General features: G+C 54.9%; 1 protein-coding gene across 1 annotated transcript in view; it reads left to right on the top strand.

The window, feature by feature from the left end:
- Positions 1-17,506, top strand: part of Hip1r (huntingtin interacting protein 1 related) — a 30,499-nt gene that overhangs the window by 2,768 nt on the left and 10,225 nt on the right. The window contains exons 2-7 of the mRNA XM_021222525.1: positions 13,979-14,042; positions 14,260-14,402; positions 14,549-14,605; positions 15,568-15,648; positions 16,065-16,141; positions 16,364-16,425. Coding sequence (XP_021078184.1) covers positions 13,979-14,042; positions 14,260-14,402; positions 14,549-14,605; positions 15,568-15,648; positions 16,065-16,141; positions 16,364-16,425 — 484 coding nt within the window. The remainder of the gene's footprint in view (positions 1-13,978; positions 14,043-14,259; positions 14,403-14,548; positions 14,606-15,567; positions 15,649-16,064; positions 16,142-16,363; positions 16,426-17,506) is intronic.

Consider the following 17,506-nt stretch of genomic DNA (forward strand, 5'->3'; position numbering starts at 1 on the left):
CGAGTTTGTTCACCTGGTGGTGGGCACGTTGCTTGATGATAGAGGCGGTTGCTGCTGCTGCTTCAGAAAACAGGGATAGTTCTGTGTTTCTGGATAAATGTCCTCTGAGATACTGTGAAGTAGGTTGAGTCATGTCCCTGCAAAGATGACCACAGCCTAACTAACTTTGTTATTTGCGTAATTCAGTTTGTAGATGGAATCAAGATGCTCATCTGACCCTGAGGTGGGAGGTTTGATGAGTCACCAGGTGGGCCCTGCCTAACAGGGTCCCTAAATACAGATGAGGGAGGCCCGGGAGGCAAGTGGCTACAATGGCTGGAGGTTAAACTCTACAGGTGGGTTGAAGGAGCTAACAGCTTAGGAATAATGCCCTCCTTTATAAACTGGGAAAGGTGAGGAACCCACACAGAGAAACCCAGACCGACTGGTGCCAGCTTTTAGGGCTTCCATACCCATTCTAGGGGCTGGGAATGTAGTTCCGTGGATTCCTGAACCCACGAGTTTGATCCCCAGCACCACATAAATCCATCATGGGGGCACAAGCTACATCCTTAACTAAAATGCCAGCACTCAGGGACAATAAAAACACTGTAGACTGGAAGAAGTGTAAGACGTATCAGTGCTGGTCTTAGGGCACTAAAACTGTAGCAATTTGTTACAGCAGCAACAGGGGATAATGCATCCAACACTGTAAACATAAGTATGTGTGTCTAGCACATAGTAGGGTCTCAGCAAATAGTTGGTCTACTGTTTTCCCACTCCCTCCACCCCCAAAGTTCAAAATCTGGGACCTCTGTGAAAGAGGTGAGCCATCTTTGGAGCACACTGTGCCGCTAGAAGCCATGAACATCCTGATTGCATTTTCCTTTCTGTGGGAACACACAGTTGCCCTTTTCGTTGCTTCTCTGAGCCTCTGATTTACTCACAACGTGCAGAGGGGAGGGATCTTCTCTCAGGTCAGGCTGAGAGAAGCCCTTTAATCAAGGCGCAGGGTTAAACCCAGGGCAACAATCAGCTGAAAGGGTGAAAGGGTGAGGGATGAGGAGTGAGGGCGGCCCACTGGGAGCCAGCTGCTGAGGCAGCAGCCCATGGGAAGTCCTTACCTTCCCGATTTCCAGGTCAATGACACATCTCTTCAGCAGTCCCTCCCTCCCCCCTCCAGGGAACAAACTCTTGTAAAGGTTAACATTTATTGACAAGTCCCCACTTCTGGCTGCAGCTGCTTGATACAGTAGCACTGCTGAATAGATGCAGGAGAGGGGCCACCTGTGTAGTACTCAGATGTCTGCTGACTCTAGAAACAAGCAAACAGGCTGGTGAAGTTAATTTGGATTGTATCTTTGACTTCGACCAGCATATCCTTGATAATACATCTTCCCACTGGAGCACTGTTAAGTGGGAATGGGATTTTTCTCATTTTGTGTCTCGAAGGAGTCTCAGCCTGGGGGGCAGGGGCAGTCAGCAGCTGCCTGTGGACTGGGCATGTGTGAGTAGCAGCAGACCTCAGGCCAATGGGGGTGATGTGGTTGGGGGAAGAGCCCCGGGCGTTGGTATGGTGTGGCATTTCCTCAGCCAGGTGATTCTCAGGACCCACTTAGCAGAGGCAGGCCACACGGGAGCAAGCAGGTGTCTGGAACCTGCCCTAGGCTCTGGCTTGAAAACAGCTCTCAAGTTCTGGGAGCCTTTCAGACCTCATGCCATTGCTCAGCCCTGGTCTGCCTCTAGCTCAGGGTGTGTCTCGGTGAAGCTCGGCAGCAGAGTGCTTGCCTACAAGTAAGAAACCCCAGTTTGATTCCAAGCATGGCAGAAGGGGGAAAGAGTGTAATTATAACATGTTACTACCCGCTTACACGCTCAAAATATTATTTATAATAATAGAAAAAAATCCCTGCCCCAGAGTTGGAGAAAAGCCCAAACCCGCATGGTGGATATCTAAAACCCCCAACTCTGTCAAGCTGTTACTTCAGGACTGGCTGGATTCTTGAGGGCTGATGTGGTGGTGGTCTGTCCTGTCCCCGCTGTGTCCCCAGGAGTAGGCACAGGCCTGTGTCACAACAGTTGGCTGAATGAGAGGAGACAAAGGCAAGGCCCCTGTCAGAAAGCAGGGAATAGGCCGGCTCACACACCTGAGATAGGCCGGCTCACACACCTGAGAGAGAAGCTGCCCTTAGGTGGGCTGGGACCCGCCTCCCAGGATGTACTTCAGCTGCTTCCTGCCTTTGCTTCTGTGCACCTCTGGGGCACACTGACTACATCTCTTGACCTCGTCCTGCACAATTGGGGTACACAGTAGGAGGGGAAAAGTCACTTTTGTACCCTCCCCCCCAGCCCCGGGGAAGAGAAGTGCCGACGATGGCAAGTGTACTGAGCAGTTAGGAACCCGGGCCAGGCCTGCCTCTGTTGTTGCTCTGTACCTCAGTTTCCCACCCCACCTTCCCCCTTTGTTTTTCTAGACAGTGTTTCTGTGTATTCCTGTCCTAGAACTTACTCTGTAGACCAGGCTGGCCTCGAACTTGGAGATCTGCCTGCCTCTGCCTCCCGAGTGCTGGAATTAAAGGCGTGTGTGTGCCACTACCACCTGGTCTAGTTTCTCCATTTTTAAGACAGGAATACTAACGTAGTCCTGACCCAGTGGGGTAGCTGTAGGTATTTGCAGGGGTATAGCAAATGTATTAGTGGTTAGATTGTGTGCAGAAAAGCAGACAGGACTGAAGGAGATAGACTTTGTCCCTGTGTCCAGAGTATAGCCAGCTGTGTGAGAGGGACAACTGAGCCAGGCTGCTGCACAAAACGACAGAGCTGGGTAGAGCATCGGGAAGGTGGCATGTGCTCCATCCCTTCAAGAATGAATGCCAGATGTGCACCCTCCATACCCCGCCTAGCTCGTGTCTGGTGGTGTGGTCTGCCAGAGGGATTCCAGGGAGTCTGGGGTAGATACCATAGAGACCTGCCTGCTTTCCGAGGGGGAAGAGTCTCCTCCCTGATCCTCCCTGACCCAGCTCTGAGGCCGGAGCCCAGCCACTGCAGTACAGGAGCCTGTGAATGAAACCCAGCCGGCCACTTGATCCCAGCAGCTGGGTCCTGTCCGTGAGTGGAAACCCTGTGGGGGTAGAGTGAAGGCCTGATTGGCAAAGGCCAGGGAAACTCAGCTGGCTAACCCGAGATGCCTGGCAGGCCGGTGTGCTGGGCAGCCTAGCCCTTCTCCACGGGGGAACCGTTCTTTATTCCATACATGCAGGCATCTTAACTTCCTCTGCCTGAGCTTTCTCTCCTGGATTTCCCTGCTTCTGATGGTGCAATGCACGGTGTCTCTAAGTGGCCTGGCAGAGACTCTAGAGCAGTGGCTCTCAGGCTGCCTAATGCAGTGACGTTAACACAGGCCCTCACGCTGCGGTGACCCCTGCCTAATGCAGTGACGGTTTAATATAGTCCCTCATGCTGCAGTGACCCCTGCCTAATGCAGTGATGTTAACACAGTCNTGACCCCTGCCTAATGCAGTGACGGTTTAATATAGTCCCTCATGCTGCAGTGACCCCTGCCTAATGCAGTGATGTTAACACAGTCCCTCATGCTGTGGTGACCCCTGCCTAATGCAGTGACGTTAACACAGGCCCTCACGCTGCGGTGACCCCTGCCTAATGCAGTGACAGTTTAATACAGTCCCTCATGCTGCAGTGACCCCTGCCTAATGCAGTGACAGGTTAATACAGTCCCTCATGCTGCGGTGACCCCTGCCTAATGCAGTGACGGGTTAACACAGGCCCTTGTGCTGCGGTGACCCCTGCCTAATGCAGTGATGTTAACACAGGCCCTCGTGCTGCGGTGACCCCTGCCTAACGCAGTGACGGGTTAACACAGGCCCTCGTGCTGCGGTGACCCCCAACCATAAAGTTCTTTTCCTTGTTACTTCATAACTGTAATTTTGTTACTGCTATGAATTCTAACATAAATATCTGATATGCAGAATATTTGATATGGGACCCCTGTGAGAGGGTTATTTGACCCCCAAAAGGGGGTGGGGGCCCACCAGTTGAGAACCAGTGTTCTCTAGAGAGACACACACCCCTCGGCTTGGACTGTTAAAACAATGGACCCCAAGAGATGGGAATTTCCCCAGGAATCTCACACAGGAAGAAGGAAAAGGCTGGGAGCGGGCAGGGGACTTGTCTCCTGAGATTTCACAGTTCTAAGAACTCGTCAGATCACCCTGTGGGGATCAGTGGTGGGCATACTGACAGGGTCTGCTTAGATGTTCCTGGCCCTGGCCCTGGCCGCAGGACCCCGAAGGTAAATTTAAGGGGCTCACTAGACCTTTGTCCTTCTTTTCACCGTGGCCACACTGAATAAATCTCCTTTTCCTGCTCGTTCCTATTCATTTGGCTGTTTGAATTGGCTTCAAGAAGTAGGGTTGTGGAGTTCAGTGACTCTGACATAAGACAGCCATCCTGCAGGGCAGGAAGATGTGGGCAGCATAGGGTTGGGTATGTGTTTCTATCTGGAGATTGCTGCCAGTCACACATGCCACCCTACTGTCCCTGAGGTCCTCAAGTGAGGACTGTGTGCCCTCCTTAGGGCTACACTGAAAGGCCCACAGTAAGGACAGCCTTGGGAACCGGCAAGCCTCAACTGGCTTCCATTCTCTGGCTGCCTCTCATCCTGGCCTGGATGGTCCACGGCGTCACACTGGGCGAGTGAGCCCATGGAAGACATCAGTACAGGCGGGCCTTTGTCTTCTTCTTGCTAGGTAAACATAAGTCTTGAACTGCAATAGGTTCATCTGCCAGGGTGTGACTCAGTCCTCTGGCTTGTGGGACAGACAGGTCTGTGATGACATCACCAATACCTCAAAAACAAAACCACCCAGCTGCCTCCCTGTCCATCTAGATTCTGGCACAGCAGAGGTGTGACTCAGGACCATGTCCTTCTGCTCTGTATTCCACCCACAAGGTCTGGAGCTGGGGTGGCAGTGGGTCGGGCCATGAATTTGTCAATAGTGACCATAGGACAGGTTCTCTCCCCAGGGTTTTCACACTGTCCTTAAGGTGTAGACTGTCACAGACTAATGCTTGCATTTCCTCAGTGGTGGAATGATGGGGAGGTCAGGACCAAAGGGACAGGAGATTGGAATGAAGGGGGATGCAGTTGAATGGACCAGGGCCAGTCGGTTGCTGACTTCCTGTCTGCTGAAATGATTCCGCCTTGGGCCTCTGCGCTGCTTTGCATATGGCCCCATCTTAGCCTCCTCGGCTACAGAACTCCTGTGTTTGTGGTCATCAATGGCCTTTGAGGTAGCAAAAGTGTTTGAATGAGAGCACTCTGTCCTCCAAGCCAGTCTTTGGAATCACAGAGCAAAATAACTCACCGCCCTGCCAACAGCTCTGAGCCCGGGCTCTTGGAGGAACCTGTCTGTCGCTGCCAACTGCTGCTACAGTACAGCCTCGTGATAACCACACAAGGAGGCCCAAGTTGATTCACTCCAGGGATGATTTTAAAAATAGAAATTATTTTATAGCTCCCTTAATAAATATCTCTAGTGGCTCAGTTATTAGCGGAAGAAAGACACTGCCTTGAAGTTCCCAGTGCCTGTGTCTGAAAGAGCTCTTATGCCTCAAGTGCTCCCTCTCACATGTGTCCAGTAAAGATTTATTGACTGTCCTGGAAATGCCACAGAGGAAAAAAATGTATGGCCGTTCCTCAATGTCTAGGGGATTGGGTCCAGGGCCTCTGAAAATAGTATGATCCAAAGTTGTGGTGATATACATCTTTACTACTAACACACAGGAGGCAAACCTCTGTGAATTCTTGGCTAGCCAGGGCTACCCAGTGAGACCCTATCTCAAAACAAACAAATCAGAATCCATGGATGTTCAAGTCTCTTGTGTAAATGGTACAGTATTCACATGTGCTTTATGCACAGCCACTCACATAATTTAAACCATGTACCCCATACAGTAGAAATTACTTCTACATGAACTGTTATCCTCTGTTGCTTATGGAATAACAAGGAGGACAGAGCCTACCTGTGGGCAGTCCAAATGCAGACTTTTCTCCTTGAATGTTTTAATTGGCAATTGGTCAAATCTACTGAGTGTGAAACTCATGAATGGGTAGTGGGGTGCCTTTGTGTCCAAGGAGTTGGAGACAGAGTGGGAAACTAACGCTGTCAGATGACAAATGCTATAAATGAACTTAAACAGGACACAGCCAGGCACAGGAGGCACATGCCTTTAATCCCTGTCCTGGGAGGTAGAAGCTGGTGGATTTCTGTGTGTTCTAGGCCAGTCATAGCCAGATTCTGTCTCAAAAACAAAACAAAATCCAGGATGTCCTATATCTGGAGGTAGCTGCTCAAGTCAGGGTAGCTGTGGGCAGGCCACCCAGAGGCTCAGAGCTGTGAGCAGAGGTCTGGCTCTGATACCAGATGCAGGGCAGTCTCTGGGCCTCATGGAGGCCAGAGATAACAGGTTCTCAGTCTTGGGCATCCCAGATGCAGTTGGACACCGAGGAAGAGCTGAGAACAAAGTGGGGGCCCCAGGGGCAGCTCGGTCATCCCCGGGACCGAAGGGAGGAGAGGGCAGGGAGAGAGAGGTCTCTGTGTGCGGAGCGAATTCTTTAGCTGGTTCCATCTCTCGTGTATGGCGCAACCATCCTCTGCTACCAGATGCGGGCAGTGGGTGTGGGGAAATAAAGGGGGTGGGAGAAAACCCGCATCCCACAAGTTTTGGTGCTAGGCAGGCGGGCACGGGAGGACTGTCCACACTTTCCATGAGGCCCTGGGTGGGTGTCTGGCTGTGGGAAGCCACGGACCTGGCCCTCGGTGGTGGACAAGGGGCAGTCCGAGGTCTCTGGACCTCACGGAGGCCAGAGATAACAGGTTCTCAGTCTTGGGCATCTCAGACACTGCTGAACACCACAGAAGAGCTGAGAACAAAGTGGGGGCCTTAGGGGTGGACTCAGTCAGCCCCAGGGCGGGAGGGAGGAGAGGGCAGGGAGAGAGGGGGCGCTGGGTGGTTCCTACGCGGTGGAGAATCCTTGGTCCGGTCCGTGGCTAGAGCACAGGAAGGCCTTCTGGCGGGAGGTTAGATGCGGCTTGTTAGGGGAAAGCCTATTCATCGTTCAAGCCGGCCTTGATGAGTAGAGACAGTCTATGGTTTTAGAGCTTTATTGTAGAAAGGGAGGGAGAAAGAGAGACGGTAGAAAGAGAGAGAGAGAGAGAGAGGCTGGCCATGGCCATGTGGAGAGAGGGGGGAAGGGAGAGAGAGAAGGAGGGCTAGAGATGAGAGTAAGAAAGGTGAGAGCTTAAAAAGAGAGAGGAGAGCCAAGCAGCCCCTTTTGTAGTGGGCTGGGCTATCTTGCTCTTGCCAGGTAACTGTGGGGAGGAGCATACCTGACTGTAGTCAGGTAACTGTGGGGGTGGAGTCTAGCCAGAATGCCAGAAGCTTGGGACATTGTCTGCATGACTTATAGTCACACAATTATGGAGTTGGGGGCTCTGTAGTGTCAGGCACCTGTCTCTGGGAACGTGGCTCACTGTTCTGTCTCTTGTAGAGTTTTCTACTAGGTCGCGGAGCAAGCTTCATTCAACCAAAATAGGCTGCTTTTCACAGCCAGCCGGCCCCACATATAAGGACCAGGAGGCAGCTGAGGGAGGATCGCAAAGATGCATTTGACAGGGGCTGTGCCTTGATTTGGTTTCCTTCCTCTTGCTGGGGGTGGAGCCTAAGACCTCATGCGTCATGCTAGACAGGGGCTTGTCCGTCCCGGGCCTGAGCTGGTGAGTCTTCACTTCCTAGGAGGCCCCGGAGATTGCTGCTCATACCTGGGGAGGCTAGAGTCTGGGCATGGGAAGTTTCTAGAGCAGCGTCCCCAGTAAGTGAGGGCCACTCAGCCGAGGGCTCTGGGTGAGAAGCCAGCCACAGAGGCACTATGGGAAAGAGCCTCTTGGCTTGGGTGTGTGGGTTCCTGGAAGAGTGCGCTCACCCAAGTCTACAACTGTTCTGTGCCCGCTGGGCTGTGGGTTGCAGAACATGGTGCTGACACTGTGAGTGACATCTGAGGCGCCCCAGAGCCATCTTGCCAACCCACCCATGGCACCTCTGTCCCTCTGTGTGCTGGATGTCAGTACCATCCCGAGCCTACTTCTGCTGGGTCGCAGGCGCTGCTGTGGCCTGCCTGAGACCTTAGAGCTGATGGGACATGGCCGCGTGCACAGCCGGCCTCTCAGAGCATTCACTCCGTGTGCTCCTCCTGCAGAAACAGGACTCTCTAGGACGGCTGCTGGGCCAGGGTCCCTCATTCAGCCTGGTCCTGGTGTCTGTCCTGAGCTTTGACCCCCGACTCTTCGTGGCATCATTGTGCCCCTGAAGAGAAGAACGCAGTTGCCATAGGTAAGCCAGGTGGGCACACCCTGAGGACATGGGCTCCCCTGGGCTGTTGTGAGGCCTTCTCAGAGTGCCAACCTAGACCTAGGATCGAGGCTGCTGTGGGATCCAAGGTGGGGAGGTGAAGGCCAGGTCCAGAGTCACAGTGCAGCACCCGGTCATGAGTCGGAGATGGGTGCTCTCTCCTGGCTCCATCTTTCTACCCGCCCTCCCAGCCTCTCCAGCCCTACATCACCTATGACTTAAACCATTCCACAGTCCAGAATCCGCGTCCTGGCCTGCAGTCAGGCCAAGTCCACTGGGTGCGGGGACCCCGGGAGCTTGGTTGTGGTCAAGGCTCGAAGGCTGCCTCTGTGGAACCATTTTCCTGGACTGTCCCTGGAGAGAGCCTGAGCACACAGAGTGAAGGCGCTGAGAGGCTGGCTGCGCATGCGGCCATGTCCCGTCAGTTCTGAGGTCTCAAGCAGGCCACGGCAGCAGCTGCAGCCCAGCAGAAGTGGGCTCAGGGTGGTACTGACATCCAGCACATGGAGAATACAGAGGAGCCATGGTTGGGTTGGCAAGATGGCTCTGGGGCACCTCAGACGATGCTCACCAGCTCCAAAGTGGGAGCCTGGGAATGAGTCCTGCCAGCCCCTTGTAGCCGTGGCACTGTGGACAGTCTTTCTGCTTGTCCAGGCTGCTGTTCTCTGTGACAGTCACAGCACACAGCCACAGGAGGGTCCTGTTGTGATATTGGATGCTTAGGGCGGGCCTGCCTAAGTGACTCACTTAGCATGTTTGGTTTTTATGGCACTGGCCAACTCCTGAAGCATCAATGTCCTTATCTGGAGGAATTCTTGGGGCTCCTCCTGAAGACCTGGTGAGACTCCCTGGCCAAGCTCTTGGCACAAGGATGAGCTCAGTAAAACTGATGGGGTCATTATGTCACTGGGACCTGGCCACTGGCCCTATGGAACAACACTACGGGCTTTTTGAGCCTGGCAGGTGTCAGGATTCTATCTCCTGCTTGTATGTGTTGTCCTTCCGTGGCCCTGTGTGGCAGCCCTGTGCTTCCTCTCAGCCTCTGGCACTCTGAGGGTCAGCCCCTCCTGGTGCTGACACTGTCTTCTCATAAACTGGCGGTTCCCTGGGCATGGGTGTGGACTTACTGCCTTTTCCAGTGGTCTGTATCCATCAGCGGTCACCTGCCCACATTCTGTTGTGTCTGCTGACCTCCTGCAGGTGCCTAGCGGTTTCCCGGCATCTCACAGTTGCCGTGGAACCTGCAACTGCACTTGCCCTGTTGTCTCCATGATTGTCCCCTTGCAGACTGAGAGAGGGACTCTTCTGATTTATGAAGAAAGAGGGAGACCAGGCCAAGCATGATGGCACACGCCTTTAATCTCAGCACTTGAGAGGCAGAGGCAGGTGAATCTCTGTGAGTTTAAAGCTAGCTATACAGGGACCAGCCAGGGCTACATGTGGGACCCTTTCTCAAAGGAAAAAGGTGGAGAGCAATCCCTTCCATTGCGGGCTCCCAACTCCCTGGCACCGTTCTGCCCCTCTCCGTTGTATGGAAATGGCTCTTCTTGGCTTCCTGGGGAGTCAGGATTTAGGGTGTGATAAGCACCCAGACACCCCCATCCTTTAGTGTTCTGGGGTTTCTCCAGCCCTGGGTTTGCATCCTGATCCTGGCATTGTCCTTCCCCTAGGATTGTCCTTCTGCAGAGTGCTTGACCCTGAGAGCCGGGAGAGATCTCCTCTGCCTGAGGCCACTCCTGACGCACCAGGGTGGTGGGAGGCTTTTTTTTGGGCTGGGGATTCCCTCTACCTTCCCCTTCACTGTGTGGCTTCCCAGCTGCTATGTGAGTGTGGGGTGACATGGTTTCGGAAGCCCAAGTGTCACTGAGGTCAGACCATGTCACACTTTAGCCTCGGAACAGAGCTGTGTCGTAGGGTGTGCCAGACAGTCCACACACAGGGAGGTTCTGAAGCGCTCCTAACTCCACCCTCTGCTCAAATGTGACCCACAGCCACCTCCTGAGGACAATACACATAGACACCCAGGGGAGGTGGGTGGGTGTCACCCCTGCCTGCTGCTGCTGTCTGGGAGGATGAACAGGGGCCAGGAGTACCCACAGACGCCTACTGTGTGAGTGAGCACTGGGCCTCCTTGTGTGGTGCTGGCCACCCCACACATCTGCCCGCCCTGCATACAACGGGCCTGTGTTCATGGGAGCCAGCCTGCGCCTGCACAGGATGGCTAGCTGACACGGTCCTGTCCCTTGTGGCCAGCTCAGGGATGGGTGGCACCCAGGCCCTCCACAGAAGCCCCTGCCACGTTCCCTCCCGGGCTGCATTCTTCTGCCCTCGTGACCTTACTGCTGCACTCTAAGGCTGGGGCAGCAGCCACACACAGGCAGGACTTCTGCGCATGCCCGCGACATGCCGTGAGGTGATGAAGTAACACTACCAGAGGGACATTTGGAGAATCACAAACCAGATTTGAAGAGGACCAGGGACAACCTGCTGTGTGGCTCACCCCTTTAATCCCAGCCCGTGGGAAGCAGGAGCAGGGAGGTCTCGGTTTTCAAAGGCAACCTGGTCTCTATGTATAGTAAGTTTCAGACCAGACAGAACCGAGTAGGGAGATCCTGTCTAACGCCACAGCAGGGATGAGGGGCCTGGTGCTCTTTGTGTCCCAGGAAGCGGGAGCTCTCTCAGGCATAGTAATGCACAGCCTGAGAGAGAGAGAGAAGAGAGAAGAGAGAAGAGAGAAGAGAGAGAGAGAGAGAGAGAGAGAGAGAGAGAGAGAGAGAGGGAGAGAGAGAGAAGAGAGAGAGAGAGGAGGTGTGTGTGTGAGTGAGGTGTGTGTGTGAGGTGTGTGTGAGTGAGGTGTGTGTGTGAGGTGTGTGTGAGTGAGGTGTGTGTGTGTATGGAGATGGCTCAGCTGCTAAGGGTAACGTGTGCTGGGACTTGGAGAGGAGGAGAGGATGGCCCCTCAGATTGTTCTTGGACTTCTACGCACACGTGTACAAATTAATGTGAAGAGAGTTCCTGGGGTCACACCCTCAAAGTTTGAATCAACACCCGCTGTTGAGTTGTGTTGAACCTAACTACCTTCTCCCCCCCTCTTGGGTTATTACCCTGCTGGCTGAGGTGGCCGCAGAGACCCTGCCCTTTTCAGTTATGTGCATGTGTCTGTACGCGGGACGGCGAGTGCCCACAGAGGCCAGTGGTCTGACCCTCCTGGAGCTGGGGTTACAAGTGGTTGTGAGCCTCATGACATGGACGCCGGGGATGGGATTTGAGATCTTTAGAAGTGCAGACACTGCTCTTAACCCATGAGCCATCTCTCCAGTCTCCGTTTTTTTTCTTGGTTTGTTTGTTTCTGTTTTAAGGTGAAGAAAAGTAGAGGCTCTACTGTAGGCTAGGGGGGCTTGGGTCTCAAAAGTTTCATCATGGCCTCTTGGTAACCGTTTTCCTCAGAGGAGGAGACTTCCTGCCTGCCCACCCATTCCCAGACTCACTACTTCCAAGGACCTCAGCCCCTCCCAGGTCCTCGTCACCCGTGCCCCATGGGCAGCCCCGTGGGTGGCTCTGTCTCCTCCCTGTTTGCCAGGTGGCCTTCATCATGAGAGCAGCTCAGGGGTCAGGCAGTGTAGACTGTGGCTCCTCAGCCCAGAGGTGGGACGCTCCTTGCTGTGAGTGTGGCCCAGCCCACTTAGCACTTGACCCCTGCCAGGGGAAAACTGTACCAGGAAGTTGTGTCCCCGTCACTGTAAGAACACAGCCCAGAGTCCAACAGACCTGACTGCCCTTATTACCAGTGTACACAAGACACGGAATCTCTCTGAGCTTCAGTTTCCTCTAAGGAATAAGGGAACAGCAGACGCCTCCAGGAGATGGGTGGCATTCTGCGGCTGTCCCTCTTGGCCACTGTTGTGCCAAACATCCCCTCAGTCGAGGTGAAATACCCTGGGCGTGCAGAGTGGCAGTCTCCCCACAGCTGCTAGGTGGCAGCCCTGTGCTTGTGTGGAAAATGGGACCTAGAGGGGACCAGGCTCGGCACACAGACCAACAGGTGGATGGCTGCCTGAGGCTTTGTGTACTTGGGAAGGAGGGCAGAGCTTGCCTGTGTTCTCTCAGGACCCTAGTCCAGTGAGGTGGGAGGGCTTAGCTAAGCCCCAGGTCCTCAAATTTCAGTGAGTTTCCCACAGTGGGCTCTGTGTGTGCATGGGGGTCAGTGGGCCTCTCTAGGTTGTGGGGGCAGGGTCCAGCTCAGGAGCAGCCCATGCCCATCCCTGACAGACCCAGATCCATATATCTTATCAGAAAGGGACTCTGTGCCCCACCAGGCCTGCTACTCTTAGAGGAAAATTGAGCCAGCCTGTTGAGCGTGTGCTGAGCATCTGCTGTTGGGAACCCACTGCCCCAACAAGCGACAAGTGGGGCCTTACTGCTCCAGTGCTGCAGCAGGAGTGCATGGTGGCCTTTGGGAGATGGAGCAAAAGAGAAGCTACCACACTGCCCGGCACCTGCTGGCCTGTTGGTTGTGTCCCTAGGTAGCACACCCAGTGTAGGTCCTTGGCTCGCCGGGGTGAGAACACTCTGGTCGGTTGCATGTCCTGGCCGCTGGATCTGTCCTGTCAGTCCAGTCCACCCTCCTGTCTGGGGCCTGGGCAGCTCTTTCCAATTCTAGCGACCTGCCAGTGGAGCCTCAGAGGAGGGACTGAGGGACAATGCTCTCTGTGTAGCCTGGCCTCCTGCCCACGGAGCTGGACTGGAAGGCGTTGAGCTAAGGAAATAAGATGTGTCCAGTGGTTAAGAGCACTCAGAGGTCCTGAGTTCAATTCCCAGCAACCACATGTAATGGGATCCGATGCCCTCTGGTGTCTGAAGACAGCTGCAGTGCATCTGTCATTTGTAAAATAAATAAATAAAATCTTTAAAAAAATAAAAAAAAAAAAGCTGTGTCCAGTGGAGGTGAGAGTCCCTTCAAGACCGTGGCATGGTTTAGTCAAGTGTGAGGCTTCTTCTGTCTCAGGTGACAGTGTCCTGGCTCCGCAGGCTCTCCTTTGCTCTTCCCCCCTCCTCAGGGCCCACAGCTGTCCTCGGTGGCATGAGCAGGTGCCCGTGGAAGTGAGACCAGTGCCAGCGCCTGGTTTCTGCCTGGTTCAGCTGACATCTGTGCTGTGGGCTCTGCCGGGCAGGGAGAGGGGTGACACCGAGGCCGAGGAGCCCAGTTGGGCCACAGGGCAGAGGTCTACTGTTCTCCCTGGTGGGCAGAGGATGCAGTGTTGGGCCGTGCCCTTAACCACTCTTCCTGGCGTCTGGGGACCTTTTCAAGGAGAACAATGTGAGGTAGATCAGACGGGCCTTTCTGAGCTCAGCTCAGCCTCCTTGAGCCTGGGACTCTTGGTCACCATGACATTGGTACCAGCTACAGGCCATGGAAGAGAAGTTTCCTCAGAGCGTGGATCAGGAAAAGTGCGCTCTTTCTTGCCCCCGCACTGATCTTCCACCAGACTAGGTGGTCTGTCCTTCTCTGGGTTGTGTGTTCCAGACGGCGCGGACGGACGGGGGTCTAACCCTTCCTCTGTGTCTCTCACAGGCCATCAGTATCAGCAAAGCCATCAACAGCCAGGAGGCCCCAGTGAAGGAGAAGCACGCCCGGCGTATCCTTGTGCCCCTTGCATCTTAGGGAGCTCTCAGGAGACTGGGCTGAGCATGGTCCTGGCCCAGGGTGTGCCAAGTTGGGAGAGCATGACCTCAGGACTCCCAATTGTTGTGGCCTGGGGTGGATGAGAATGTGGGGAACTGCAGAAAGTGCCAGGGCCCAGTGGGAGGGGCCCCCATGTCAGTCTGTCCCCCACTTGGCCTTGACCCTCTAAGGTATCATCCTGGGCACACACCACGAGAAGGGAGCCTTCACCTTCTGGTCCTACGCCATCGGCCTGCCGCTGTCCAGCAGCTCCATCCTCAGCTGGAAGTTCTGTCACGTCCTTCACAAGGTCCTCCGGGACGGACACCCCAACGTGAGTAGTGACCACAGCCCTTGGTCTCACAGGCTCAGGCGAGTGACGCTGCCATGCCACCAGCTGATAGCATCCACAGTGTCCCCTGGAAGTGTGCAGCTCTGACGTGTGTCTGTCCTCCCTTCCCCTCCCTTCTCCGGCTGCAGGTGCTGCATGACTACCAGCGGTACCGGAGCAACATACGTGAGATTGGCGACTTGTGGGTAGGTGTGGGGACAGTGTCCAGGCAACGTGGCCGAGCTGAGGGCAGCATCTGGGGGCAGGGATTCTCTTTCCTCTTGTCCTTGGGGTTACTGTGGAGGCTGAGCACCAGTCAGTGTGAAGTTGGGGTCTGGGGCAGGCGGATTGGCCGACAGCTCCACAAAGCAAGCCTCTTGCATCAGTCCTCTTGAGTTGGGACAGGTGGCAACCCACGCCTCTGTGAAGATCGGGGACCCCCAGGGTCCCCTAGACTAAGACCGGGGCCCCCCGGGGTCCCCTAGACTTTACCAGAAGCTTTAGAAGCCATGGCACACACAGCCTTGGATTCTCTATGCATTTGCCCGGCAGTTCTCAGAGTCGGTAGTCTGGGGACCCTGTGTCTGGATTCGCTCCAAGGTCCTCAGAAGTCAGAGCTCAGGCCTCCTTCCCAAAGCGCTCCTGGGGCGCTTAGCTGAGTGAATCTCTAAGAGCAGACCCTGAGAGACAGCCTTGCCTGTCTAGATCCTCTGTGCTTTATGTGTGTCCTTTGATGTAAGGAATTTGTCACAGTGCCTGCTGCAGACACAGGCCCTGCTGGCGTGGCCACACACAGTGGTGTTTTTTGCAAGAGGGAGCCGGGAAGCTGTGTGCAGACCAGAATGCACCTCCCCTGGCTGCCACCAGCCCTTTAGTAAAGTGCCCTGCTCAGAACTGGCCTGTTGCCCTGGACAAAGGGCTCTCTTTGCCTCTCACAAGACTTTCTCTGGCAAGAGTGACGAGGAATGAGGTTAAGGAGGGGAAGCTAGAGACAGTAATGAGATTGGTGAAGGCTAGCAGGAAGTGGTTGCTGAGTGGGTGAGTGACTGATCTGTGGAAGAAAGGCTTCTCTTCCCACCTTGTTTCTTCCTGTGTGGGCACACGTCAATCCTTGGGATTCCAGGTGTGTTCTTGACGGTGACCTCACACAGGGCTCTCGTCCCCACAGGGCCACCTTCGTGACCAGTATGGGCACCTGGTGAATATCTATACCAAACTGTTGCTGACTAAAACCTCCTTCCACCTTAAGGTAGTGTCCCTGAGCAATCATGGACTGAGGGACTGGGGGTGGGGGTGGGGGACTCTTCTCTCTGTGACATCCTGGGGCATAGAGGGGGTTGGATGGCACCTGTCCCGTCCATCCATTCTGTCCACTTGCGGTAGAGGCTAGGAAGACTGGCAGGAGGTTGTCCGGCTGTCTCGGTGTTTGCATAGATCCAGTGCAGATGCCAGCCCGTCTGCTCCAGTGGCCTTGCCCGTCAGTCCTGGTCAGGCTGCCCCCGCCTCAGCCCCGGGATCTCTGTCAGCCCCTTTGGCTTAACCAGAGAAGCTGGGGTCACAGAGTGAGGGGATTCGGAAACCTCCCTTCGCATGGGAGCTGTTGGGAGCAGGGATGGGACCCGTGTGGCTGCTCAATGAGACTGCGTGGGGGCTGTGTCTCTTCAGCACCCCCAGTTCCCTGCAGGCCTGGAGGTAACAGATGAGGTGCTGGAGAAGGCAGCGGGAGCTGATGTTAACAACATGTGAGTCTGTGTGCAAGTGCCTACCGGGGACCATGCCAAACGAGGTCACAGGGCTGAAGGTCATGACCCCCAGGGGCGTCAGGCTGTGGGTAAAGGGGTTTATTGGGTACTCCATGTTTCTGCCTGATGGGGCTTGTGTGGGTGTGCCCGGCTGCCCTTGGGGCTTGTGTGGGTGTGCCTGGCTGCCCTTTGCATCCCCCCCTCCCCCGTCTTTTCTCCTAGTTTTCAGCTCACCGTGGAGATGTTCGACTACATGGACTGTGAACTGAAGCTTTCTGAGGCAGGTGAGCACTCAGGCCAGGCTGTGAAGACACGGGTGGGCTGGGCTTTTGCTCTTTCCTGCTCTTGGGGTAAAACCTGGGCCCCACTCATACGGGGCGAGTGATTCTCCTGACAGATCACCCACCATAACCCAGTGCCGTGGTCTTATGTGCACCTGTCCCTTGGGGTCCCTCTCCCTCCAAGACAGAAAGGGGCCTCATGGCACCTCCAGAGCACAAGCAGAGACTTCCCTTCCTCGGGACCCTGCGTGTGTGCAGGACATGGCACATGAATGCCACTGTGGGCCCCTGGGTGTGGAGGGTAGGTGTGCCCCATGGAGGACCCTCTAGGCTCCTGCCTGGTCTCGGCACAGCACTGCTTTCCAGGAGAGAAAACATGGCTAACACTTCCTACTGTGTGTTCCTACTGTTCAGCCAAAGAACTGGCAGCTGTTGGACAGGAAATCTCTGAGGGCTCACCCACCCTGCCTGGGGGGTGATCGTTCCGGGCTGTACCTTCAAAATAACTGCTGTGACTCACTGTTGGCCATAGCGAAGCCCAAGGCACACGCCTTTTTAAGGAAAAACAGGATTGGGAAGAGGCAGGATAGACGCTCTGTACCCTGGGCCTAGGCCTGTGGCTCTGGTGGGTGAGGGGCCAGTGTGGAGCCTGTCGAGGAGTAGGACAGTGGCAGCAGACGGCAGGTCACCAGGGGTGTGGCCCAGTAGTGCAGCTGGACCCAGGCCACCAGGAATTGAGTTCCGGCAGAAAAGCTAAGCCCGAGCTCCTGGAGCACACGGGCCGTGAGATTCAAGCCATAGACCTTGTATCCCACCCTAGCTGCTCTTGGGGAAGGGCCTGCTGGCCCCTATCCTCAGTGACTTACAGAGAGTGGGCACACGCAGGTAGGTGACAGGTGTAGGATCCCCTCACCTCAGCCCACCGCACGGAAGACAGAAACCCCTGCACGTCTACCTCAGTGGAAAGCCAGCTGTAACACACCGCCTTCAGTGGGTGTGCAAGGCTGTTAAGAGAGATGTGCCTCAGAAGGCTGAGGCAGGAGAATCATGAGTTTGAGACCTACTTGAGCTAGAGTGAGTTCAA

The sequence above is a fragment of the Mus pahari genome, chromosome 23 (genome assembly GCF_900095145.1).
Source record: "Mus pahari chromosome 23, PAHARI_EIJ_v1.1, whole genome shotgun sequence".
Classification (NCBI taxonomy): Eukaryota; Metazoa; Chordata; class Mammalia; order Rodentia; family Muridae; genus Mus; species Mus pahari.